The 27,598-nt window shown below is 35.7% G+C and overlaps 1 protein-coding gene across 1 annotated transcript in view; it reads left to right on the top strand.

Moving 5' to 3' along the window:
• The window catches only part of RHPN2 (rhophilin Rho GTPase binding protein 2), an 89,446-nt gene that overhangs the window by 54,475 nt on the left and 7,373 nt on the right, over positions 1 to 27,598 (top strand). Inside the window, exons 5-14 of the mRNA XM_074211481.1 lie at positions 11,562 to 11,639; positions 12,228 to 12,352; positions 15,302 to 15,468; positions 20,369 to 20,556; positions 20,984 to 21,140; positions 22,143 to 22,262; positions 23,187 to 23,381; positions 25,393 to 25,469; positions 26,782 to 26,928; positions 27,341 to 27,496. Of these exons, the coding sequence (XP_074067582.1) occupies positions 11,562 to 11,639; positions 12,228 to 12,352; positions 15,302 to 15,468; positions 20,369 to 20,556; positions 20,984 to 21,140; positions 22,143 to 22,262; positions 23,187 to 23,381; positions 25,393 to 25,469; positions 26,782 to 26,928; positions 27,341 to 27,496 (1,410 nt within the window). The remainder of the gene's footprint in view (positions 1 to 11,561; positions 11,640 to 12,227; positions 12,353 to 15,301; positions 15,469 to 20,368; positions 20,557 to 20,983; positions 21,141 to 22,142; positions 22,263 to 23,186; positions 23,382 to 25,392; positions 25,470 to 26,781; positions 26,929 to 27,340; positions 27,497 to 27,598) is intronic.

Here is a 27,598-nt window from a genome sequence, read left to right as displayed (position 1 = left end):
TTATCTCTTCTGGATCAGTTTTCTAGGTCAGTTGTTTTTTCTTTTTTTTTCTTTTTTCTTTTTAGTTTTTTGCAAGGCAAATGGGGTTAAGTAGCTTGCCCAAGGTCACACAGCTAGGTAATTATTAAGTGTCTGAGACCGGATTTGAACCCAGGTACTCCTGACTCCAGGGCCAGTGCTTTATCCACTATGCCACCTAGCCGCCCCTGTTTTTTTGATTTCTTGCAAAAGTCATTAACTTCCTTTAGCTCCATTCTACATTTGAAGGAGTTATTTTCTTGAGAGAGCTTTTTTATCTCTTTTTCCAGCTGGCCAATTCTGCTTTTTTAAGCTATTTTTCTCCTCATTTGCTTTTTTGGATTGCTTTTTTCCATTTGGCCTAAACTGGTTCTTAACATATTATTTTCTTCAGTATTTTTTTTTTTTTGTATTTCTTTCACCAAGTGGCTGGCTTGGTTTTCATGATTTACCTGTATCAATCTCATTTCTCTTCCCAATTTTTCCTCTACCTCCTTACTTGTTTTTCAAAGTCTTTTGTTTGAGCTCATCCATAGTCTGAGTCCATTTCTATTTCTCTTGGAGGCTTTGGATATAGAAGCTTTGACTTTGTCATCTTTTTTGGTTTTTTTAGGTTTTTGCAAGGCAAATGGGGTTAAGTGGCTTGCCCAAGGCCACACAGCTGGGTAATTATTAAGTGTCTGAGACCAGATTGAACCCAGGTACTCCTGACTCCAAGGCTGATGCTTTATCCACTATGCCACCTAGCTGCCCCTGACTTTGTCATCTTCTGAGTGTGTATTTTGATCCTGCATGGGAACAAAGTAATTTTCAATGGTCAGGTTCTTCTTTTTCCATTGTTTGCTCATTTCCTCAGCCTGTGACTGATTTATCACACTTATAAAGTTTTGGGGGTTTTTGGGACACCCCACAGGGACCTTAATTCCTCCAAGCTCTTATGAGAGACTTTGACTGCTCTATTGCCTGTGCTCTGGTCTGTGGATGACCATAGGCCCACTCCTCTGCTCTGGAACTGTGAGGAAGGTCCCTGCTCCTCTATATTGGTATGGGGGGCCTAGACTGTGACCTGGATCTGAGTGTGGGCAAATAGCAGAGTCCTGACCCAGGGATAGGAGAAGACTTCTTTTTTTTTTTTTTTGCAAGGCAAATGGGGTTAAGTGGCTTGCCCAAGGCCACACAGCTAGGTAATTATTAAGTGTTTGAGATCGGATTTGAACCCAGGTACTCCTGACTCCAAGGCCAGTTCTTTATCCACTGCACCACCTAACTGCCCCTAGCAGCAGACTTCTGTAGTTTTCCCCAACCCCCTTACCATCTGTGGGCTGTGTGCTCTGAAAGAACTGGGTGATTCTGCAGGTTCCTATTACAGAATCCCATCTCAGGGCTGTTCCAAGGCACTGGCCGGGGCTACACGCTCACTTTGGAGCCGCAGAGTTCTCTCACTGCTCCTTCAAGCTGTCTTCTGTGATCCCTGGGTCAAGAGATCTGGAAACCACACCCTCTGCCATGGACCCAGGCACCCCCAGGGACCCAGACCTCACACTGCACCGGGCTGTTCCTGGAAGACTGGAGCAGGTTTGCTACATCTTGGCTTGGCTATTGCCTGCCTATGCCTATGCTTCGCCTCTTTCCAACTCCCAGTCCTAGTAAAACAGTCCTTTCCTGTGGATCTTTTAAATTGTCTTGGACTGGGAAATTGTATCACTCAGTCTTTCTATGGGTTCTGCCCCTCTAAATTTTGGCTAGAGTCATAATTTGATGGCTTTTGGGGGGACAAGTTTCCAGGAATTCTTGCTCTCCTGAGAATATCTTCTGAGAGTAGTTTCTTAAAAAATAAACCATCAGTTAGCTGGCTAAATCTAGGTATATCGGCTCATTTGATGACTCTGAAACTCAATATTACACTAAATGATCAGTAAAGTTACAAGTTAATACTTTTTTAAAAATTTCTTCTATGTTCAAAATTCATCCAAGAAGTAATAGGTATAGATAGGTTGTGATTTTCATTATTGGAGACAACATACTTAGTGAGATAACCAATCAATTGGAGGAATCAGAAAGGTTGTGTGAGGTATTGGATAGACTGTTGAATTTGGAATAAAAAATGTGGTTCAAGTCTCTCCTTAGCTGTAATACCATGATTAAGTCATTTAACCTCATTATACCAAAGAATTGCTAGTTCTCTGAGGCTGTACCTGTGGAGGATAAGCTCTAGCAAGTTCTTTCATGCTTAAGAGATTTCAAGTATAGTCTTGGAATACATTATCTGTTTTTATTTTTTTAATTATATTTATTTTATTTTTGTACAAATGATGTTTTTTATATATTACTAAAATATTCTTGTTTAAGAGTAAACACAATACCCCCTTCCCCCAAAATATAGACCCTCATGTGCAATAAAGTAAAGGAAAGAGGAAAAAATTAAAATTAAAAAAAATTATAACAGGGGCAACTAGATGGTACAGTGGACAGGGCACTGGCCCTGGAGTTAGGAGCACCTGGGTTCAAATCTGGCCCCATACACCCAATAATCACCCTGCTGTGTGACCCTGGGCAAGTCACCCCAACCCCATTGCCCTGCAAAAACAAAGAAAAACCCAAAATAAAAGAAAATAATAATAATGATAACAATAACAACAACAACAACAACAACAACAATAATAATAATAATAATAATTAATAATGATAATAATGGGATCCAGTAGCACAGTGGATAGAGCACTGGCGCTGGAGTCAGGAGCAGCCGGGTTCAAATCTAGCCTCAGACACCCAACAGTCACCTGTGCAGTCATCTGTGCAGCCCTGGGCAAGCCACCCAAGCCCATCTGCCCCACAAATCCCCTCCCCCAAATAATAATAATAATAATAATAATAATAATAATAATAATAATAATAATAATAATAATAATAATAAAATAATTGCTTCAGTCTGTGTTTCAAAACCACCAGCTCTGTCACAGGTGGATCACATTCTTTAGGATAAGTCCATCACAAAAGCTACTTCCATATTTTTCCACCGTTGCTGTTGCTGATCGCAATTCCCTCCATTCATACTTCCCCACTACCATACACTGTATTTTCTCTTTCCTTTCACTCTGTCCCTCTTTTTAAATGTGCTGTAGGGTAGCTGAGTGTCACAGAAGACTGATCACTGGCCCTGGGGCCAAGAGGCCCTGAGCCCACATACCACCCCTAAGGCCCAGCAACTCCCTGGCCCTGTGGTCCTAGACAGGTCATCCAATCCCAGCCCCTTGCAAGAAGTAAAAAAAGAAAATGTGTTATATCTGACCACCTTCCCCCATGGTCCACCTGCTCCTCCATCACTCACATCCCTTCCCTTCCCCCGTCCCCCTTCTCTTCTTTGTACTCTAGATGTCTATACCCCATTGTTGTTTCCTCTCCAAGCCACCTCTGATGAGAGTGAAGGTTCTCTCATTTCACCCTTGCCTTCCTCCCTTTCATATCACTGCAATAGCTCATTGTAATAAAAAATCTTATTATATGAAATAACTTAGCCTTTTCACCTCTCCTTTTCTCTTACTCCCATTACATTTCCCTTTTATCCACTGACTCCATTTTTTACAATATATTATATCTTCTAATTCAGCTCTCTCCTGTGCTTCATCTATAAAAGCTCCTTCTACCTGCTCTATTAAATGAGAAGTTTCTTATGAGCATTATCACTATCATTTTTTTATGCAGGAATACATGTAGCTCATCATCATTAAGTCCCTCATATTTTCCCCTTCTCCTCCACTCTCTATGCTTCACCTGAGTCCTGTATTTGAAGATCAAACTTTCTGTTGAGCTCTGGCCATTTAGACAGGAACATTTGAAATTCCCCTGGTTCATTGAAAGTCCATCTTTTTCCCTGGAAGAGGATGTTTAATTTTGCTAGGTAGTTGATTCTCGGTTGCATTCTAAGCTCTTTTGTCTTCCAGAGTATTATATTCCAACCACTACGATCCTTTTAATGTAGTTGCTGCTAAGTCCTGTGTGATCCTGACTGCAGCTCCATGATATTTGAATTGTGTCCTTCTGGCTGCTTGTAATATTTTCTCTTTGACTTAGGAGTTCTGGAACTTGGCTATAATATTCCTAGGAGTTGCTTTTTTGGATCTTTTACAGGGGAGATCAATGGATTCTTTCAAATTCTATTTTGCTCTCTGCTTCTAGGATATATGGGCAATTTTCCTGCAGGAATTCTTTAAAAATAAGGTCAAGGCTCTTTTCCTGATCATGACTTTCAGGTATCCCAATAATTTTAAAATTATCTTTCCTGAATCTGTTTTCCATATCAGTTGTTTTTTCAATGAGATGTTTCATATTTTCTTCTAATTTTTCATTCTTTTGCTTTTGAAGTATTGTATCTTGACTTCTTGTAAAGTCAGAAGTTTCCTTCAGCTCCATTCTAGATCTGAAGGATTTGTTTTCCTCAGAGAGCTTTCTTATCTTCTTTTCCATCTGACCAGTTCTGCTTTTTAAAGCATTCTTCTCCTCAATAACTTTTTTAATTGTTTTATCCATTTGACCTATGCTGGTTTTTACCATGTTGTTTTCTTCAGCATCCTTTTGGATCCCCTTGACTGAGCTGCTGACTTCTTTTTCATGTTTTTCCTGCATCTTTCTCATTTCTTTTCCCAATTTTTCTTCTGTCTCCCTCACTTGATTTTCAAAATCTTTTGAGCTCTATAATAGCCTGAACCCAATTTCTGTTTTTCTTGGAGTCTTTAGATGGAGGATCTTGTACTTCCTCATCTTCAGATTGAGTATTTTGATCCTTCTTGGGATCATAGACAATGTATTTCTTAATGGTGTTCCTCTTTTTTTCTGTTTACTCATTTCCCCAGCCTGCACCTGGTTTTGAGGTGCTTCCTGAGCTTTTAAGTATTCTTGTGACACCCCCCATAAGTATCTCCGAGTGTGAGGCTCTGTCTTCCCTCCTGGTCTATGAATGACCACAAGCCACACCCCCTCTGCCATGGGGCTGAGGTGGGGGGGGCCCTGCTGTTCTATGGGAGGCCTAGGCTGTGATCAGGATCTGAATGTGGTCAGCGCCCCAGAGTTCTGTTCCAGGTACAAAGGACAGACCTCAGAAGTCTCTCCACTCCCCTACCTAGGCTGAGCACTCAAGGCTCAGTTGCCTGGGGGCTCCTGCTAACCCGCTCTGCCTGCTTCCCTTTCTTGGATCTGGGCTGCTCACTGAGTGCCCTGAGGGCTGGGCTTCACAGGCTGGCTCTGGCAGAGGCCACCCTGCTGATCTTCCAAGTTGTGCCCAGTGCTCCCCTGGGGTGTAAGTCAGGAAACTGCCCCTGCTGCCATGAACCATGGCTCCCAGGCACCCTGGGACTGCCTCCAGGAGGCTGAAGTTCCTTCACTCTGGCGGGCTGTCCCTCTAACCCCATGGAGTAGAGCCTTTCCACTGTTTTCCAGGTTACCTTGAGCTGGAGAATTGCTTCACTGGATCCCTCTGTGGGTTCTGTCTCTCAAAAATTTAGAGTCCTTATTTTATAAGTTTTGAAATATTAGAGACAGAGAGCACCTAAGAGAGGCTCTTCTCCTGTAGCTAGCTTGGCTCTGCCCCTCCCAGAACCATTATCTATTTTTTTAAGAATCATTTTAAGAGGAGAGATTAATCAACAATAATTTAGAATCTGTTAATGAATTTTTTGGCCATGGAAATATATGAAACTATGAAAAATATAAAACAGCCTTTAGTTCTCTGTAGTCTTCTTGGTATTTCTATGGACCCAGTAGTAAGATGGTACAAAAGGGGCATAAACTTGTAATGATCTTATTGGAGTTCTTTAAACTGTCTGTTAAACATTTTCTTAGTTATTTGTATTATAAATGTGAGATGGTTGCTCAGTGAACAATAAGGAGACATACTGCTAGAGAAACTGAAATTTCAATATATGTGAAATCAAAAAAGTTAAGTAGAAGGATGGTTCACAGGTTATCCTTGGAACTGCAGGCAAAGGAATTGATGTTATCAGGAATCTTAAGGCAACAAGAAGCATTTCTCTCTCTCTTCTCAGTAAACTTTATTTTTTTGGTTTTTGAAAGGCAGTGGGGTTAAGTGAATTGCCTAAGGTCACACAGCTAGGTAATTATTAATTGTCTGAGGCTAGATTTGAACTCAAGTCCTCCTGACTCCAGGGTCAGTACCCTCCAGCTGCCCCTTTTAGCAAACTTTAAAAAAATAAAATGAATCTACAAATTTACATCATCCATAGGAAAGCCAGTCTGATTGACTTGGGTGACCTCTGATCTTTGGTCTTATAGGAAGTATAGGTTCAGTATTACTATCAGCTTCACTTAAAGGTGAGCATTACTGCTTCTGTAAAGTGCATCTGGATTGGAGGCAGGGGGAGGGTGGGGTAGGAGTATGGTGAAAAATGTTGAACAACTCTTAACAAAAATGTACACATTACACATTTTTAAGTTAGGGTGCATGGTTAATGCTTTCTTAAGTTTAGAGAATCTACAAAACAATGTATCAGGACCTGACTTGTAGCATTTGCTGATTTCTAATATTGCTGATTTTTTCCCCACTGAAAATTTAACAATTGGTTCTCTTTAGTCAGTTGAACTCCAAGATACCTCGTAGGTCCTCCATCTCTCTCTCTTGTTGCTGTTGAGCACCATATCTCCTTAGCTGCTGTAAGCTGCTGCTGTTGGCTCTACCCACAGGAGAATTCTTTGCTTCCAAGCCAGTCTCTTAAAGAGGAAGTGAATAGACACTTTATCATCCTCAATTGCAATGCTCATGAAAATCATTTGAAAAAAGATCCTCCCACAAAGATAATTATAGTTTATTTATTAACTCTGGGGGAATGTTCATAGAGAAATCCTACAAAAAACCCTTCAAATTATGTCATTATAAACATTTATACTTACCAACTTCAGTGTACATGTGACCATGGAGGAAGACAGTGAAAAGTGATTCATGAGTATGAAACAAATCGGCCACACAGGCTTGTAGACTCAGGTCAGTGTTTCATGAATAATTTCTTTGAGAAGAAAGTCACTGGGCATAGGGAATACCAGATAACATCACCAAAATGAAACTGATTGTATTTTAACAAATAGGAACTTCAGTCCAACTCAACAAGCATTTATTAAAAAACTTGTGTACCAGACCCTGTGGGATAAAGAGATGAAAAGGTGCTGACATTCTTCTGAGTAGATAATAACATGGATACTGAAGAGGAAATATGAAAAATGAACAAAATGAATACATTACAATTTTTTAGGGTGGTCTGAACATTACCAATTAAGGAGATCAGGAAGGCTTCTTGTAGGGGCCTTGAAGAGTTCCAAGAGGCAGAGGAAGTGCATTCCAAAAATGAGGATAGCCTTTACAAAGGGATGGAGATAAGTAATAGAGTATTGTGTATTGGAACAACAACTGAGTCCAACATTTGGAATGGTGTATGTAAAAGGGAATAATGTATAATCAGCCTGGAAAGATAGACTGCAGATAATGTTTCAAGTCTCTAAATGTGTAGCAGAAAATTTTGTATTTTATCAGAGACAATAGAAATCTCCTGAAGCTTCTTTCTTTCTTTCTAATTATACTTTATTTTAATGTTCATTTTAAAATATTTTGAATTCTATTTTTTCTTCCTTCCTCTAACCTCTTACACATTCATTGGGAAAGTAAACAGTACATCTGTTATACATGTGAAATCATGAAAAATGTTTCCATATTAAATATGTTGCAAAACAAATATGAAGAAAAATAAAATAAGTGAAAAAAAGTGTGTTTCACTATTCATTAAGAGCTCATTAGTTTTTTTTTCTGAATGTGGATAACTTTTTTCATCATGAGTCCTTTGGAATGGTCTTGAATTGCTGAACTGAATAGTGTAGCTAAGTATTTCACAGTTGGCCATCATTACAATATTGTTATTATGTAGAAATTGTCCTGATTCTGTTCACTTTGTTTTGTATCAGTTCATACAAGTCTTTCGAGCTTTGTTCCCTTCATCCTTCCATAATAGTATTCCATCACAATCATATACCACAACTTGTTCAGCCATTCCTCAATAGATGGGCATCTCCTTAATGTCCAATTCTTTGTCACAACATAAAAAGCTGCTATAAATATTTTTGGGCATATAGGTCTTTTTCCTTTTTCTCTGATCTTTTTGGGATACAGACATAGTAGTGGCATCGCTGGGTCAAAGGATATGCAGTTTTATAGCCCTTTGTTCAAATTGTCCCCCAGAATGGTTGAGCCAGTTTACAACTCTATCAATACTGAATTTTCCCCCCAAACTCCAGAATTTGTCATTTTCCTTTTTCTGTCATGTAAATCAATCTGATAGATATCAGAATCATTTTAATTTGAATTTCTCTAATAGTGATTTGGAGCATTTTTCTTGTGATCATTAGTAGCTTTGATTCTGTCCCTTGACCATTTATAAATTGTGGGATGCCTCTTATTTTTATAAATTTGGTTCGGTTCCCTACATATTTGAGAAGTGAAATCTTTATCAGAGAAATTGCTGTGGTTTTTCCACCATTTTCCTGCTTTCTTTTTAATTTGGTTGCATTGGTTTGCTTTTCTTGCTTCATCTCTATAAATCTATTTAGTTCTGGAGCTTTTTTTGAACTCATTTATAGTTTATTCAGTTTTTTTCTGAGATAGGTTGTTTAATTATTCTGTTTCCTCTTTTGTTAATTTGGCAATTTTCCTTTTTTGTAAATACTCATCCATTTCATTTAGATTACTAGCTATATTGGTTTATTTATTAGTTATTTATTGGTTTATTTACTAGTTACATTTAGTAAAATATCTTCTAACAATTACCTTAATTTCAACTTTACTGGTGCTATATTCACTTTTGATATTGGTAATTTGGTTTACTTCCTTTCTTCCTTTCCTCTCCTGAAGCTTCTGAAATAGAGGAGTGATATCAATAGAACCTGTGTTTTAAGATATTGGTTCCTGTGTGATGAATTGGATGGGGAGAAGTTGAATACAAGAAAATGAAATAGACATTTGCAAATTTTCCAACTGAGAAGTCACAAGGTGATAATTTAAGGATAAATGTACTATGAATAGAGAAAAATGGATGAATACGAGAGTTAGTGGAGAAGGAAATCACTGTTTTGCAATTGAAAAGCTATAGTAGGTAAATAAAAGTAAAGTTGAGAATTCCAGTTTGCAAGCCTGGGGGAACTGACAAATGGTAATCTTTCAATAAAAACAAATGATGTTTGGGTCATATTTTTTGGGAAAAATAATGAATTGTGTTTTGGCTATATTGAGACATCCAGACACTTGGGACTTGTCATTCTGTTCATTTTACATATCTCTCAACCTTCGCATCCTTTGCCCTGTTGTCTTATTCATTCCTTTCTTGACATTTTCCATGGATTATTTCCACTGGCCACTTTCACCTCTTCTTATGTTTCCCTAGAATAATTAATATTTTACATGTTTATTTTTTCAACTTAAAATAGGCCCTCATTGTTTTTCCCCTTATTAATTCTCTATTGCATTCCTCACAGAGACTATTCTATACCTTCTTTAAGTTGTATAAACCACCATTTTTTCCTCATAATAAAACCTTTCCTCCAATTTTTGCCAAGGCTCCTACAAACTGGAATCTTCTTATGTGTATATATACCTTTGTAGGATCAGTGAAACCAGGCCTTACTCTGATTGGTTGAAGGTGTGGCAGTAAAGGAGGTTGCTATGATTGACTCAAATAAAGTGATTGGATTATCTGGGATTTCACTTTTTCAAGTCTAGACCTATCCACATGTAGTGATATGATTACCCAGAACTGTTTGTTACACTTGTTGGGATTACTTAAGGGTAGTAGTGTGGTAGTGCAGTGGTAAGAGTGTTGGACCTGGAGTCAGGAAGTTTTGAATTAAAATCCAGCCTCAGTTATTTGTTGTTTGACCTTAGGCTAGTCACTTAACTTCTGGTTTACTCTGATCCCTGAACTGTAAAATGGAGATAATAGTTCCCCTCCCTTCTCCTGGTCCCAGTTGTAAGGATCAAATGAGATAATATTTATAAAATGCTTAGCATAGTGCCTGATTTATAAAAGGCCCTCTACTGCTATACTGCTGCTGCTGTTGCTGCTATGATGACTATCAATTGTTATTGAAAAAACTTTTGTAGTTCCCTATTCTAGGATTAAATATAAAGTTTTCATTATTATTTACTTGGCATTTACTTTTCTGTTTTCTTTGATAAGTTGGTATTTTGACTATATATAAATGTCTTATTCAGGATAGATACCTCACGCATAATTGTCTTTTTGTAAAAATATAATAAATTTTGGGGGTTTTTTTTGTAATGTTACTTGGTTCTTACCATGTACAACACATATGGATTTTTTTGTCAAAGAAAATGTTAATTTTGTGTGGTCTACAAATTTTTGACTTTGCATGTCTTCTTTGGAAACCATACATGCGAAAATTTTTCACAATCTTAGTTTTTCCACTTTCATATTGAAATAACCAAATATCAAGGTATTTAGGGAATGTTATCGAGTTTTTAATAGTTGTTCTCTATGTTTTTATCCTCTGCAACTTGTGTTAGTATATAAGCAACAATTATTTTCACAATGGTCTTGTGCAAATATTTCTCACCAATCCTGTAATATAAGGAACAATATTCCATTAAATGTTTTTTTGGGGGTTTTTTTGTTTTTGGGGTATGTGGTAAAACCAAATCCATCAGCTCCTTTGCCTTTCTAAAAAACATCCTTTAGGTGTTCCTATGAATGAAGAAAAAATCCTCTTCCTAATGTGAACTTGTACCCTATGCCATGCTCTTAAAAAGCAGACCAACTAACAAATGTACAAACCTTAGTAGATCTGTGTTTACTTAGTATTGCTGTTTAAATAGAGGTCAGGAACTGATTTTTAAAAATTTTTAAATTTATTTTCATAGTCTTGTAAAAGTTAGAAACTTCAAGAAAAATAGAGTGAGAGGAAAAAAAAAGTATACTTCACCTATACCACCCCTGCCCTCCCTGTCCCCTTTCTCCCATCCCTTTCCTCTTTTTTTTTCCTCTAGGGTAAGATAGATTTCTATACACTATTGAGTGTGTATGCTATTTCCTCTCTGAGCCACTTCAGGTGAGAATGAAGGCTCACTCACTCACCTCCCTTCCACTCTATTACAAAAACTTTATCTTGCCTCTTTTACATGAAATGTCTCAGCCCATTCTACCTCTCCTTTCCCTTTCTCCCAGAACATTCCTTTCTCACTCATCTCACTCCATCTTCATATTATACCTTCATATTTAGCTCCCTCCTATGCCTCCACATGCCCCAAAAGCAAAAAAAAAAAAAAACCTAATTGCTCTAATAAATGATAAAGTTCATGAATTATCAGTATCATCTTTCCATGCAGGAATACAAACAGTTCAACATCATTAAATCCATCATAATTTGCCCTTCTCATCCACCCTCTCTATGCTTCACTTGAGTACTTAAAGATCAAACTTCACAGAACTGATTTTCAAATAACATTTTTGAAGTTTTCTTCTTTGTCATTTTCTTTAAAGGATTTTATCTTGGAACATTACAGTGAAGATAGTTCTTCATATGAAGATGAAATTGCAGATCTTATGGATCTAAGACAAGTAAGTTTCCATCTGAGATTCAACATAGTCATTAGGTTTGTATATCATCTTCATAAGGTGTTTTAATATTGACTCTGAGAAATAGCATGGTATAGTGGATAGAAAAATAATATTAATCATCATAATAATAAATAGCATTAAAATAGTGCTTTAAGATTTGCAAAGCATTGCACATGTATTACCTCATTTATTAGAGAATGGAAGTGTTAGATTCCTTTCTGATACATGCTGGCTTCATGTCACTTAATCCCAATATTTTAGATAACTAGAAAATGTCAACCTGCATTTGGAGTTTCCTTATCCAAGAATTCACTGTAACTATGGGGTCTAACTGCTATCCCTAATGTATTCTGTTTCCCTGTGTTTTTTCATTTCACAATGTCACATTGAAAAATAAATTGCAGGAATCATCATCTGTTGTTAAAGTAAATATCTCATTAATAATTATGAGAGGCATATTTAGGGGTAGATGTGGGGAAATTGTAGGAACAGTGTTCTTTGAATTGATTTTATATGTTAGCTCATTTAGTTTATGCTAATAGTAGGTGGTTTACCTTTATTTAGTATTTATTTTCTAAATCTCTTTAGTCTTGCCGCACACCTAGCAGAGATGAAGCTGGTATTGAACTGTTAATGACATATTTCATTCAGCTCGGTTTTATTGAAAACAGATTCTTTCCAGCCACTAGGCACATGGGAGTTTTATTTACATGGTATGTTGTTTTTTTTTAATTTCCTACTAAAATGAATATCATCATAATCTTATTTATCTCAACTACTTATTTTTATAATAGCAAGTGTTCTTTTCTAATTGTTGAACTTATATAAGATAGGAAAAGAGATATGACTATTGAATGTTTAGGTAGCTGATCCCCAAAAACCTAAGGAATTTCACAATCTTTGTTTATTTGCATATCAGAAACTGGAATAGTCTTTTTAAATTTTTTTTTAAATTTATTTAAGGCAATGGGGTTAAATGACTTGCCCAACGTCACACAGCTAGGTAATTATTAAGTGTCTGAGTCTGGATTTGAACTCAGGACCTCCTGACTCTAGGGCTGGTGCTCTATCCACTGCCCCACACTAGCTGCCTCTTGAATAGTCTTAATCTTCCTAAAACAGGGAAAATTGTGACTCTGGAAAGAAGACTTTTTATTTTAGGCTTAACAAATGGCTTTAAAAGGCCTTTTCCCAGTTCCTAGGACATTAGATGCTAATGAATAAGAAATTAGATTTAATCAGACAATGAAGTTGGATAGTCAGTTTTTTACAAATATTAGCATCATGTATAACTAAAAAAAATTTTTTTTTGAATTTTACAAATTTTCCTAATTTTGTTTCCCTTTCCCCTCACCCCACAGAAGGCAATCTGATAGTCTTTACATTGTTTCCATGCTATACATTGATCAAAATTTAATGTGTTGAGAAAGAAATCATAAGGAAAAAATAAAAGAGATAGCAAAATTACATGATACATAACTTTTTTTTAAAAAAAATTAAAGGTGATAGTCTTTGGTCTTTATTTCAACTCCACAGTTCTTTCTTTGAGAATACAGATGGTATTCTCCATTGCAGATACTCTAAAATTATCCCTGATTATTGCAGTGATGAAATGAGCAAGTCCCTTAAGACTGATTATCAAAAACAAAAAAAAGACTGATTATCAATCCCATGTTGCTGTTATGCTGTACAATGTTCTAGTTCTGCTCGTCTCACCCAGCATCAATTCATGCAAATCCCTCCAGGCTTCCCTGAATTTCCATCCATCCTGGTTTCTAATAGAACAATAGTGTTCCATAATGTACATATACCACAATTTGTTCAGCCATTCCCCAATTGATAGACATTTACTCAATTTCTAATTCTTTGCCACCACAAACAGAACTCCCATGAATATTTTTGTGCAAATGATGTTTTTACCCTTTTTTATGATCTCTTTGGGGTATAGACACAGTAGTGGTATTGCTGAATCAAAGGGTATGTACATTTTTGTTGCCCTTTGGGCATAATTCCAAATTGCTCCCCAGAAAGTATGGATCAGTTCACAGCTCCATCAGCAATGTATTAGTGTCCCAGATTTCCCACATCCCCTCCTCTCTGATGATATTGACCAGTCTGAGAAGTGTGAGGTGGTACCTCAGAGATGCTTTAATTCATCATGTATACTTTGAAAAATTTTATTTTTATTCACAACTTATGTTTTTATGTCACCTTAAATTTTTTAATATATCCCCCCTGCAAGCTAACCCTTGTAACAAAACTTTTAAAAGAAAGATGAAAAGAAAAACAGTCCAGCAAAAATAATCAATGTAGGGGGCGGCTAGGTGGCTCAGTGAATAGAGCACTGGCCTTGGAGTCAGGAGTACCTGGGTTCAAATCCGACCTCAGACACTTAATAATTACCTAGCCATGTGGCCTTGGGAAAGCCACTTGACCTCATTGCCTTGAAAAATCTAAAAAAAAAAAATCAATGTAATAATTGTGTTGTATGATGTATTCAGTATTCCACACCTATCCTCTCCATCTTTGCAATAAAGTAAAGAAATTTCATTTTCTCAACTCTTATCCAAGGCCAAGTTTTTCCACCATAATTACGAAACACATTCAGTTTCTTCTTTTTTTTTAAATCTTTCCATTTCCATTTTTTGTACTTATGCATAATAGATTTCTGATTCACCTTCCTTCACGCTTCATCATTTCATATAAGTTTATTCATGTTTTTCTGAATTCTCATATTCATTATTTCAGAGGGCAGTAAAATTCTTAACATTGTACACCAACTTGTTTAGTTTGATCCCAACTAATGGTCTTCTTCATTGCTTCCAGTTACTTGGTAGCTACAAAAGGTTCTGCTTGTAAATATTTTGGTGAATAGAACCTAGCAATGTGATCTCTGAGTATGGAAATTTTAGTCTTTTTTTTTTCTCAGATAATTGCAAATTATTTTCTACAGTGGTTGAACTGATTTACAGTTCTATCCACGGTATATTAGTGTAAACTGTCCTTTCCACAGCCCCTTCCACTATTTCTATTCCCATTTTTGTCATCTTTGCCTATTTACAGCAAGCATTCTTAAGAGAGCAAGATTGTTTAAAGCATTATACTGAAATTGCAAAATTTCTTGCAGTATCCTTGGGGAGGTTGGCCAAGTTGATTATAAATTAAGGTGTATTTTTCTTTAAGGGTCAAAAATAAGAATTTCATTTTTAATATCTCAGGTTGTATAATAATTCAAACATGGGGGCTGTTTATTCTAAACTTTCTTTTGGTAAGGGAGATGAGTTTTTATAAATCTTTAAGAAAAATCTTAACTTTTCTATCATAGACTAAAGAACTTGGCAATATTATTATTATTTAATCTCAAATGTGGTGCTCCCTATTTTTTAATTCAAAATAAGATTCTTAGAAATGAATGAATATTTTCTATTTGAAGGAAAATCTATAAAGAAAATTAATAATTCTATTTAATTTAAGAGAATTATATTATTTTTGAAACCGAGAATAGTTTTGGACAGTCTTAATTAAATAAGAGCAAATCTGTTATACTTATTTGTAAGCAAATAGATTGTGAGATCTTTCTTTGAATTTCATGTAAAGGATTATTATCTTTTGAACAGAAGCAAAAATTAAGTTTTCTTTATCCTTAAATTTTTTAAAAATAGGTATGATTCATTAACTGGTGTTCCAGTCAGCCAGCAGAATTTGTTGTTAGAAAAAGCCAGTATCCTATTTAATATTGGTGCTATCTATACACAAATTGGAACCCGAAGTAACCGGCAGACACAAACAGGGCTTGAACATGCTGTGGATGCCTTTCAGAGAGCTGCAGGTAAGGGTTGTATGAGGAAACATTGCTTACTCGAAAGGATTCATATAGGGGTGTGTGTGTGTGTGTGTGTGTGTGTGTGTGTGTGTGTGTGTGTGTGTGTGTTTCATAGAGAAATTGTGTCTCATTATTTTTGATGCAAGTTTTCTTTGTTTTTTCAGAAGATTTTGCTATTTTGTATCTGCCTCTTTTTATAATCTCAATTTTGCCAACTTTGTTTGACTTTCCAGTCACTGTACCCTAATGGTTAACCTTCACACCTGAAAGGGCTCTATAGGTTCATTGCCAACTTTCTATGAAATATCAAAAATAGCATTGTTTAATTTTCCAAATCCTATTGTCTTCATCTGATTTTGTGTACAGGATCATGGAGCTTAATCATTAAATTTTTAACAGATGTGAGAGCTTGGGTAGGTATACTGCAAATTAATTGTTCTTTTGTAGAAGAAACACTTTTATTTGCTTAACTGTTTCTTTTTATTATTCTAAACTTGATAAACAATAAATATTACTATTTCCTTATACAAAGAACTAAAAAAAAAGGACTGCATATGAAGCTGTGAATTTCCACTCACTTGTGCTTTTGTTTGTTGGTATTTCAAATTTAATATGTTAGTTCTAACATTGACCTCCTTGTTCTTGTCTCCTTATGAACTTCCTTTGGCTCTATTTATTTTTTTTAATAAATCCATTGAATCTCTTTTCTCCTTTTTTTAGTATCACTATTTCTGCCCTCCCTCCCCTCCAGTAATCAAGGTCTTATGAAATCTACAAATATATTCATATATTTGCTATATCTTAAAATGTATATCACTGTACCGTCTAGTCTATCACATCTCCATCAAGAGAGTAAGAAAGTATGACTCGTCATCAGTCTTCTGAAGTTGTTATTGATCATTAATCATGCTTCTTAATTCATTCACAGTTATGTTCTTTTACAAAGTTAGTCATTTTGTTTGTTTTTGCAAGGCAATGGGGTTAAGTGACTTGCCCAAGGTAATTATTATTATTAAGTATCTGAAGTTGGATTTGAACTCAGGTCCTCCTGACTCCAGGGCCGGTGCTCTATCCATTGCGCCACCTAGCCGCCCCTAGGAAGCTAAGAGTTTGAAAGGACTTCAGATAGCATCGAGTCAAAGCCCTTCTTAGGGATGAGCATGTTCAAGATTAGAAGAGTAAGGTGACACAGCACCTGACAGAGCTGGGTCTGGAATTGGATTTCTTGATTCTCCTGACAGTCTTTTGTCCACTTGTATTTCTACTCTTATTTTTCTGTATACTTGTGACACTAACTCACTAATGACTCCATTGAATAATAAATCTCTGTAGCCTATTTCAGTGGGGATTGAGCCTATAGGATTAGGTTCTACTTTCCATTCAACGATATGGAGTTCTATAGATTAAGATTTTCCACTGGAAGTCTAGACTAATAATCTACCTATCTCTGTAAATGTTGGGTCTAGTTCCAGAGCTGCCATTTATTTGTGTGACTTTGAACAAAGTAAATTCCTCTTCATGGGATCAAAAGTTTCTCAACTGTAAAAATGAAGGGATTAGATTAGAAGAGATTTTCATGGTACTTTCAGGTCTAAAATTCTGTCGGATACATTTTAAGGGTGAGATTCTTAGTAAGAATTATATGACATTCTTTTTATTTTTTATCAGTAGTTATTAACTCATCAAAACAGATAAACAGACAAAAAATGTCTGGAAATGCAAGATAGTAGAATGGATAAAACCTTGGCTTGAGAATCTGAAAGACCTGAGTTCAAAAACTGTCCCAAAATGTACAGGTCTGGGTGCTTCAGGCAACTTGCTAAAAATATCACAGACAAGTTGCCAATCTGCCTTAGTAGAAGGAATTCCTTATACCAGTGAAATCATTGGTCAGGATACAATAAAACTAGTAAATTATTATTTCAAACATAAGTAAAATCACTAAATAAAAACAAAAAATAAAAATTTACTTTTTAAATTTGGAAAATGCTATATATATTATTTTATTTTCTTCTCATAATTATCTTATGGGATAAATAATTAAGTATTATCAGTCAGTAAACATTTATTAAGTGCCTGGTTTTTTTTAATTATAAAGATTTTATTTATTTTGAGTTTTACAATTTTTCCCTCAATCTTACTTCCCTCTCCCCACCCTCCACAGAAGGTAATTTGCTGGTCTTTACATTGTTTCCATGGTATGCATTGATCCACATTGAATGTGATAAGAGAAATCATATCCTTGAGGAAGAAACAGAAAGTATAAGAGATAGCAAGATCAGACAATAAAATAGCAGTCGTCCCCCCCCCCCCCCCAAATTAAAGGTAATAATCCTTGGTCATTGTTCAAACTCCACAGTTCTTTCTGTGGATATAGATGGCATTCTCCATTGCAGACAGCCCCAAATTGTCCCTGGTTGTTGCACTGATGGAATGAGTGAGTCCATCAAGGTTGATCATCGCCCCCATGTTGCTGTTAGGATGTACAGTGTTTTTCTGGTCTGCTCATGTCACTCAGCATCAGTCTATGCAAATTCCTTCAAGCTTCCCTTAATTCCCTTCCCTCGTTTTTTTTTTTTTTGTTTTTCTATTTTTTTTTTTTAAGGTTTTTGCAAGGCAAATGGGGTTAAGTGGCTTTCCCAAGGCCACACAGCTAGGTAATTATTAAGTGTCTGAGGCCTGATTTGAACTCAGGTACTTCTGACTCCAGGGCCAGTGCTCTATCTACTGCGCCACCTAGCTACCCCTATTACCTTTAATTTTAAAAAAATGTTATCTTATTATGTGATTCTGCTATATTTCGTACTTTATGTTTCTTCCTCAAGGATATGATTTCTCTCTCATCACATTCAACTTAGATGAATGCATACCATGGAAACAATGTAAAGACTAACAAACTGCCTTCTGTGGGGGGGGGGAGGGGGAAGGGAGCAAGATTAGGGGAAAAATTGTAAAATTCAAAATAAATAAAATCTTTCAAAAAAAGTTTAATCTTACTTTATTAATTTTGTTTTTAAATATTTTTTAATGAATGAAAATTCACATTCTCTTCCTTCTATCTCTTTCCTCCCTATATTGGAAAAAAAAGAACAAGACTTTAACAAATATTCATTAAGTCAAGCAAAACTAAATTACCATGTTAATAACCATGTCCAAAAAATGCCTTAGTCTGAATCCTGATTCTATTACCTCTTTGTAACAAAGGTGGATAGCATGATTCTTCATGATTTTTCTGGAATTTGGGCTGTCATTGCATTGATCAGAGTCCTTAAGTCTTTTGAAGCTGATTACCTTTCCAGTGTTGTTATCAGTTCTTTGTCTAGGTCTGGTTATTTCATTCTGCATTAGTCCATACAAATCTAACTCAGTTTCTTTGAAAAGATCCCCTTCATTATATTTTAGACTTATAATAGTATTTCATGGTGCAGTGGATAGAACATTGGGTTTGGAATCAGAAAGATCTGAGTTCAAATCCAGATTAGATGCTTAACTGGCTGTATGATCTTTGGCAAATCATTTAACCATTTTTGTCTCATTTGTTAAAGAAAACAAAGACTGGTGAAGGAAGTATCATACTATTTTTCCAAGAAAACCTCAAGTAGGGTCATGAAGAGTTAGATACAACTGAAACCACAGCTCATTTATATGCCAGAATTTGTAGCTATTGCCCAGTTGATGGGCATCCCCTCAATTTCCAATTCTTTGCCACATCAAAAAAGAATTACCATGAATAATTTTGTACAGATGGTTTGTTAAACTTTTTAAAAAATCTTTTTGGGGTATAGACAAAGTAGTGTTTTTGCTAGGGCAAAGAGTATAGAGACTTTAGTAAGTTTTTATAACATCTTTGCATCATAGACTACCTCATCTTTGGCAATCTGGTGGATCCTAAGAATCCTTATGAAATGCAATGTTTAAAAAAAGTAAAGCAAGTACCAATTTAAAAATAAAGTTCACAGACCCTACATTAAGAATCTTTACTCTATGTCATGCCAATTTTCATGCAAATAGAAAGTGTATAGTGGGTTTCTAACCAGCTTCTATAACATACAAAAATACAATGCAGTTTCTAAGCTGGTGAAACTAGATGAACCAGTTAGATGGGAATGATATTGGAGGTTATAGTTCAACTCCTGATGTGTTAGTTTTATTTTATTTTATTTTTTATTATTTTATTTTTTTAGGTTTTTGCAAGGCAAACAGGGTTAAGTGGCTTGCCCAAGGCCACACGGCTAGGTAATTATTAAGTGTCTGAGACCGGATTTGAATCCAGGTACTCCTGACTCCAGGGCTGGTGCTTTATCCACTACGCCACCTAGCCGCCCCAGTTTTATTTTTGATAGTGAATTTTCAAAGAGGAAAAATCTGGTAGTTGAAATATACACTTTAATTTTTCATATGAATGAACCCAGAAAAACTACTTAACCTGTGCATAGATTACCACATCTTCCAAGGTCAGTTTGTGGGGTCCAAGCCCTGAAATGACTCCCTAAATCCAAAGGATTTCCCAGCTATTATTCCTGCTTTAAAATCCCTTCTTTAAATTCTAAGTGTTGATGAATTGAATAACATTTACTACAAGCCTGGGAACATTATTAAGTTAACAGACATTAAATGTCTACTGCTTTAAGGCTGTTAGATGTATCACAAACTTTGCTGCCCCAAACATTCCTCATGAAGCTACTACTAATGAAATACAATTCTTGCCAGAGAATAATTGATTGGTAATGATGAATGCTGATACCCATTCTATGACTTTGAAAGCCCTAAGAGGAAATGAAGTTTTTCATGAAACCAGTATAGAGAGCAGTTGTACATATCTATGTATGTATGTGTTTAATCTCTTTCTAATATAGAAAAGTAGGAAGTATTTCTTCTTTCAACTGTTTTTTTTTTAATATTTAAGGTGTTTTAAACTACCTAAAGGAAACATTTACTCACACACCAAGTTATGACATGAGCCCTGCCATGCTAAATGTTCTGGTTAAAATGATGCTAGCACAAGCTCAAGAAATCATCTTTGAGAAAATTAGTCTCCCTGGGATCCGAAATGAGTTCTTTACCTTAGTGAAAATGACCCAAGAAGCTGCAAAGGTAGGTGCTGATGCCATATTCATAGAATTGTCTTTATTTCTTAAATCCCTTACTTTTAGTGGGTCCTTATAGAATTCTGGAAGATATAAGCCCCCAATCCAATAAGGGTTTTCCCTAGAATTTGCTTTTAAGAGTGCCTTCCTTACTTTTCTTTGGCAGGAGCTACCTCTTTGCTCTCTGTACAAATTTGTTATTGCAAGACATGAAGAGTAACATCAATGTGAGCTTTTAATCCATAAATAAATCTACTATTACAATTGCCTGTCTTATTATTCTCTTAATTTTGAAATTAACAATAGGAAGTGACCTTGAAAATGTTCAATTCTAGAATGACCTGCCTGTATTCATAATTGCTTGATAAAAGAGTTTTTTGTCCTTGGCAGAGGAAACGTGTAGTGATTTCTTTTTCCTCTCTTTCTTGTTTTAGGTTGGGGAGGTTTACCAGCAACTTCACTCAGCTATGAATCAGGAGCCAGTGAAAGAGAATATTCCATATTCTTGGGCCACCCTCGTCAAAGTGAAATCTGATCATTATAGAGCTCTGGCTCACTACTTTGCTGCCACTATTCTGATTGATCATCAGTGTAAGAGTTAGAGGAAAAAACTTCCTAATTAAAAAAAAAATTTTTTAATGCATCTGCAAAATAGCTTGGTATGACCTCAAGGCAGGTCAATACTATTTCTATTTAACAGATGATGTTATTGGTGATATAGAATTAATATTGAGCTCTGAATTTTGTTTCTTTTGCTTAGCCCAGTGAAGTACCTGTGGAAATTTATAAACTACCTGACTATCCATTCATGCACCTGTATTTTACCAGACTCTATTTCTTAATAATGTCAGATCAGGAAGCATTGTACCCACTATGTACTAAGCACTGGGGAGACAAAGAAAGGTGAAAAGGATAGTCCTCAGTGCCAAGGGTGGCTAACAGTTTAATGGAATTCAGTCTATATTTAGAGAGGGAACTACTTTGCTTTCTTCTTTTTATCTCTAATCCCTAGTATAGTGCCTTGAATATGGATCAATTGCTTGATAAACATTTTTTGAATACTCAAATACCAACTCAGTGCAAAGGTTTAGGACATACAGGAAGTATGAAATAGAGTTTCTGTCCCAAATGGACTTGCTATCTACCTGGGGAGAAAGTTCACCTACTTAACATTTAAAATAACATTGCAAAGTTTAGTATATGATGAGGATCAGATGAATGATATAGAAAAAAACACCCTAACGTTTATTTAAATTTAGATTTAAAGGAGGAGAGATTACTTTGTGTTGGGGTGATCAGGAAAAGCCTCAAAGAAGAGCTGGGACTTATCTGGACCTTAAAGAACAGAAGATAGGAAATGAGAAGGAAAAGTTGGAGTAGCAGTGTAGAGACCAACATTATCTGGCTTGGGGAGGGGGATATTATGTAAGAAAATTATTTAGTGCAGCATTATAAAACTAAAACTTCCATCAAAGCAAAGATAAGATTATGTAATCCAAAATTCAAAGGAAATAATATTTAAAGTTTCTATTCTGTTCTATTCTGTTGAGTTTACAAAACAAACTCCTTGTGCCAAAATCTATGTCATTGTAGTGAATCCTGGAGATGATGAAGACCAACAGGAAAAGTGCTTGTCTCAGTTGTATGATCACATGCCTGAAGGATTTACACCTTTGGCAACACTGAAAAACAAAAATGAGCGGAAACAACTAGGTAAATACTATTGTTTGTGTGGGAAATAGGGAAAGCATATCTCCCAAAAAGCTCATAAACATTACCTCCCTGGGGTTTGGCATATCCATGCGCTTTCCCATGCTCCAAAAATGTTCCTAAAGGATAGTGATCTGTAAATGCTATGATCATTCTGCTTTGTAATAGTTATTCAGGTTTAAAGTTGAATTTTTGAATATGTAATTTTGTGATACTCTTAAATTAACTAGGCTGAGATTGGATCAATTAACAAATACCATACATTCATAAATTCTTGAAGCTAGATTTGATAGGCAATTTAGTTGTCTTTAAGAACAATGTACTAGAAAAAAGAGCTCCTTTTTTGCTGCTCCTTGTGTGAAAAATCATTGATCAGAAGATTTGGGACTGAGTTCTAGCTCTGTTAAATTTAGAGTTAGAGGACCAGGGAAAAGTAAAAGGCAAAATAAGATCCATAACTAATAGTAACACAAAGTGGTATGTGCTAAGTACCATAAAGCAAGAATAAACAGGATACTCAATCAGAGGTGGAAAAGAAATCTTTAGGTGAGAGTAATCAGAGAAGGCATCTTGGAGAAGATGGGATTTGAGTTAGGCTTATAATGATGGGTGGGATTTCCATACTTTGAAAATAGAAGAAAAAGGCTTCCTCGGGAGGCCAAAAACCATAAGCAGTGGTTCAGAGCTAGGAAAACTTAAGGCCTATTCAGAGAACTTCAGGAATAGTTCGAAATGTATGATCTTGGGCACTATTAATTTTTCTGTACCTTAATATCCTCCTCTGTAAAGCAAAGCAATTGAATTAGTCTTTGAAGCTCTTTCTAGATATTAATAACACTAATCAGTTGGAACATTAAATATTATTTAATGATACTACTGAATTTTAAATTTAGGGGAAAATTATAATTTTCAATCATTTGTTTTCAGGAAAATCTCATTTACGTAAAGCTATTGCTGATCATGAAGAATCTGTGAGGGCAGCCAGTCTGTGTAAAAAGCTGAGGAACATTGAGATTCTTCAGGAAATCTTATCTGTTGCTCATAAGAGGTCTCATCTCAAATACTCTCAGCACGAACAAAATGATGACTTTCTGAATTTAATAGATGCTCCAGATATTACTTGTAAGTAATTTAGATTATTGTTAACAGTGAAGCCATCATATAGGCTACCTATGTGTGTCTAATATGGACAAAATCAACCTGTATTCAATCTATTGAGCAGTATCTCTGTGCAAGGCACTATGGGAATGCAGTGATGAGGCAGACGCAGCCCTTGTTATCCAAGAGCTTCCAATGTAGGAAGGGAGAGAAGACATATATAAATTAGTATAGTGCAAAATATCAGTATTATTAAGAAAGGTGTAAATAAAGGGAAAGGAAGTTAGAGATGGAAAAAGAAATCAGTTGAAAGAGGTAATTAAGGAAAGCTTCACAGAGGTGGTATTTGAATTAGGTTTTCAAATATGGATGAAAATGAGGGGAAAGGCAACCAAGGTAAGAATGAATGAATAGAAATCTGGTTGGAAATTCTACTTTACTTAGAGGATGAATGGGTATAATTTAGAAACTGTGAAAAAAGTCAAAAAGATCAAGAAGGGGTCTTAGAGGTTACCTTGTTCAAGTCCTTGGCTATAAATTGGTATAGCAAAAAAAAAAAAAAAAGCAGGGATTTAGATTCAGTTCTTCTAACTCCAAATCTAGCACTCCTCTTAAATCAAGGGTCTTGTAAGTTAGACTAATAATTATGCCACATGCTTCTAAATGTGTCTTTTTTGTTGTTGTTGACAATAATAGGATTTGTGATGTTTTTCTCCAAAATTTGAGAAATATCTTTAAAAAAATGTTATGTAATCTGATGAAAAGCCAAATATTACTGGAGCAAATACTCTGGTGGGTGCATTAGGCAAATAATAGATTTGAACAGAGTATGTTTCTGTATGCCCCTTTTCTACATACTTTTCCTTTAGGTAGGCACTGAAATGCAAATAATGAGAGGCATGACTATTAAAAAATTTTACTCATAATCTAGATAGATCCATTATTTTATTTTATTTTTTTTTAGATTTTGCAAGGCAATGGGGTTATGTGGCTTGCCCAAGGCCACACGGCTAGGTAATTATTAAGTTTATTATGTGTCTGAGGTTGGATTTGAACTCAGTTACTCCTGACTCCAGGGCCAGTGCTCTATCCACTGAGCCACCTAAGCACATCGATCCATTATTTTTTAAAGACTTTTAGGAGCAGCTAGGTGGTGCAGTGAATAGAGCACCAGCCCGGAGTCAGGAGGTCCTGAGTTCAAATGTGGACTTGTGTGACCTTGGGCGACCTTGGGCAAGTCACCTAACCCCATTGCCTTGTAAAAACCTAAAAGAAGCCCCAAACTTTTAGAGAGTGGTTAGCAAACTCTTTTAACTGTAGAATAAAACTGAGTACTTAAAATAAATCAAAGGAGTATCTAGTAATCTTGAATAAGATTAATATCTTGTTTATACTTTGATAGCTAAAGCATTAGCCATTTTTCTGGAGTTTTTTCCTTTTCATCCTGCTAAATGTTATTCTTGTCCAATGGTTTGTATTTTATTGGATAAACATTTTTGAAATATTTTCAAAGACTTTTCAATCAGGCACCAAAAGGAAGTACTTAAAAATGTGGTTATATATCCTTTACTTGCTAGGCCTCCAAATATAATAGTCCTCTCAAAATATAAGTGAAATCAGTCTATCAATAAGCATTTATTAACCACCTGCTTTGTGTTAGGCACTTTTTTTTTCACATTCAGGATACAAATGAAAAAAAGAGAGGTCCTTTCCCTCAAAGAGCTTACTTTCTAATAAGAAGAAACAATACTTATAAAGAAGTAGTGTTAGAGATGGGTAAAGTCTCAGGGATGGTGAGTGTAGGCATTGGGCAATGGAGTGATGGATGATTTTCAGAAGCTATGATAGTATTCATTTGATTACTCTTCCCAGAGCAAGGGATAGTGAGTGACTAGGAGAATTTTCATTGCTCAGCTGGTCCCTAAGGTGAGCTGGAGATCAGGTTGGGAGGGTGGTAGCAGATGTGGCTGGGTGGGAAGGCTAGTCAGGAAGACTATTGTCAATTGTCATCTTATATTTTGAATTTTCTTTACAGCTAAAACAGAGCAGGAAGCTGAGATGATAGCACCAGAGTTTTCCAAAGTGGCAGTGACAGATTTCTTCCAGAGGCTGGTATGATCCACCACAATGTCATGTTATAGTAACCTCCCTGAGGAGACAACTTTATATTTTGCTGAAGAGTATGAAGGACTATTTTACAACAGATCCTTTTATCTGATTGAGAAGATATAACTTATATTTGAGGAAACCACCTTTTCAAGCAGTTTGGTTTTTTTATGTTCCCCTAGGCAGTTCTTTCTGTCTTTTAAAGACAGCTATCTCGGAAATGTTGACTGGACCTCCATAATTCTATGCCTACTGTTTATACTCATGTTATTTTTGGGACTATGTCCATGATTTCCTTGGATTAAACTCTTCCCCTATCCCTCACTTTTTGAAGTCAATTTCTCTGATCCCTGGGAAAATGGTCACTAAGATTATCTATTATAGCTTCATAGATGTATAACTGGAAGAAATTTCAGGGGTCTTTTGACACACTTCCTTATTAGATTTCAAGAAGAATAGAAATTATTTTCCACAGAATTTCAGAGGTACAGAGAGCTCAATGGTCATTTAGTCCAATTCAAACATGAAAAATGATCTTTTCTAGAAACTAACAAATGGTCATCTAGCTTTTGATTAAAGACTTTTTAATATTTATCTCTTTGCTCACTACTCCTAGTGCTGCTTTCTGGAGCCAAGAATAAATCCAGTCCCCTCTCCACATGATAGCTCCTCAAACACTTAAAGTTGTTTTATATGCCCCTAAATCTTCTTTTCAGGCCAAATATTCCTAGTTCCTTCAACTGAACCTTGTGATAATATGATGTCAAATTTCTTCATGGTCTTAAGTTGCCTTCCTGGATCCTTGTCAGTATATCAGTGTCCTTCCTAAAATGAGGTCCTCAGAACTGAATACAATCATCCAGATGTACTGACTGGTATGGAGGACAAAGGAACTATCACCTCCCTGTTCCTAGATATTGTGCTCATTAACTCAGCCTATGATCAAAATAACTTTCTTAGTTGTCATATCACACTGTTCACTCATAAGGAAACAGCAATTCATTAAAACTCAGGTCTCCTTTTAGCCATCTCCCCTAACTTGTAAAGGTGAATGTTTTTAATTGCAAGTGTGGAAATTACATTTACATTTAGCTAGTATCATTTGGTACAACATTTTAGTCTGTCAAGAACGTTTAGAGAAGTAATTGCCATCTGATATTATCTCTCTTAGCTTTATCTCATCCAGGCTTATATCCAAGTCATTACACATCCAAACACAGATCTCTGGGGCTCTCTGCTGGTGGCCTTGAAGTTGTTTAAAACATCATATTGTCTAGTTTAATATGCAAATCATAAAAATGTTTTTGTATTCCCATAGGGCCCTTTATCGATATTTTCAGCAAATAAGAGATGGACAGCTCCTCGAAACATTCATTTTACCATTGAAGAAGGAGATTTGGGGTTCTCTCTGAGAGGAGGTTCCCCAGTACAAGTTCATTTTCTGGATCCATATTGCTCCGCTGCAGTAAGTACTGTATTCTCAGGTACAGAATTGAGAGCAAGGGGAAATACTAAACTGTTTATGCATACATACACAGAAATGTATATCTATATATATATACTGATAAATCTCTATGCACACACATGTACACACACTAAAGTGCTTATATAAAAGATGTTATATATATATACATACATATATATATATATATATATATATATATATATGTCCTAAACAAATAAATATAAGTAGCTATAGGAGGATAGACTATTTTGAAAGAGAAACAACAGCTCTGAGAGACATCCTTGTGGTTTATACCTAAGTAAAGTAAAAGCACTTTACTGCAAGCGTTGTGGTAAATTTTTGTACAGATTTGGAAAATTTATGATTGAGAATTATTTATTTAAAACTGACCATTTTTATATTACTTTTCTAGCTGGCAGGTGCTAAAGAAGGAGATTATATTGTTTCTGTTCAAGATACAGATTGTAAGTGGCTGACAGCGAATGAGGTCATGCAAAAACTGAAAAGTTTAGGAGAGGAAGCTGTTGAGATGAAGGTCATCAGTCTTTTGGATTCAACATCTTCAATGGTAAGAAATGATACTTAGCTTCTCCCTATTCCCATTATTTTAATTTAGCCTCTGTTCAGCTTAATAAACTGCAAGTATTTTACTTTAAAAACCCTACAAAAA

This window comes from Macrotis lagotis, chromosome 1, assembly GCF_037893015.1.
Source record: "Macrotis lagotis isolate mMagLag1 chromosome 1, bilby.v1.9.chrom.fasta, whole genome shotgun sequence".
NCBI classification, from domain to species: domain Eukaryota; kingdom Metazoa; phylum Chordata; class Mammalia; order Peramelemorphia; family Peramelidae; genus Macrotis; species Macrotis lagotis.
Note: the sequence above shows the minus strand (reverse complement) of the source record. Positions and strands in the feature narration are given on the sequence as shown.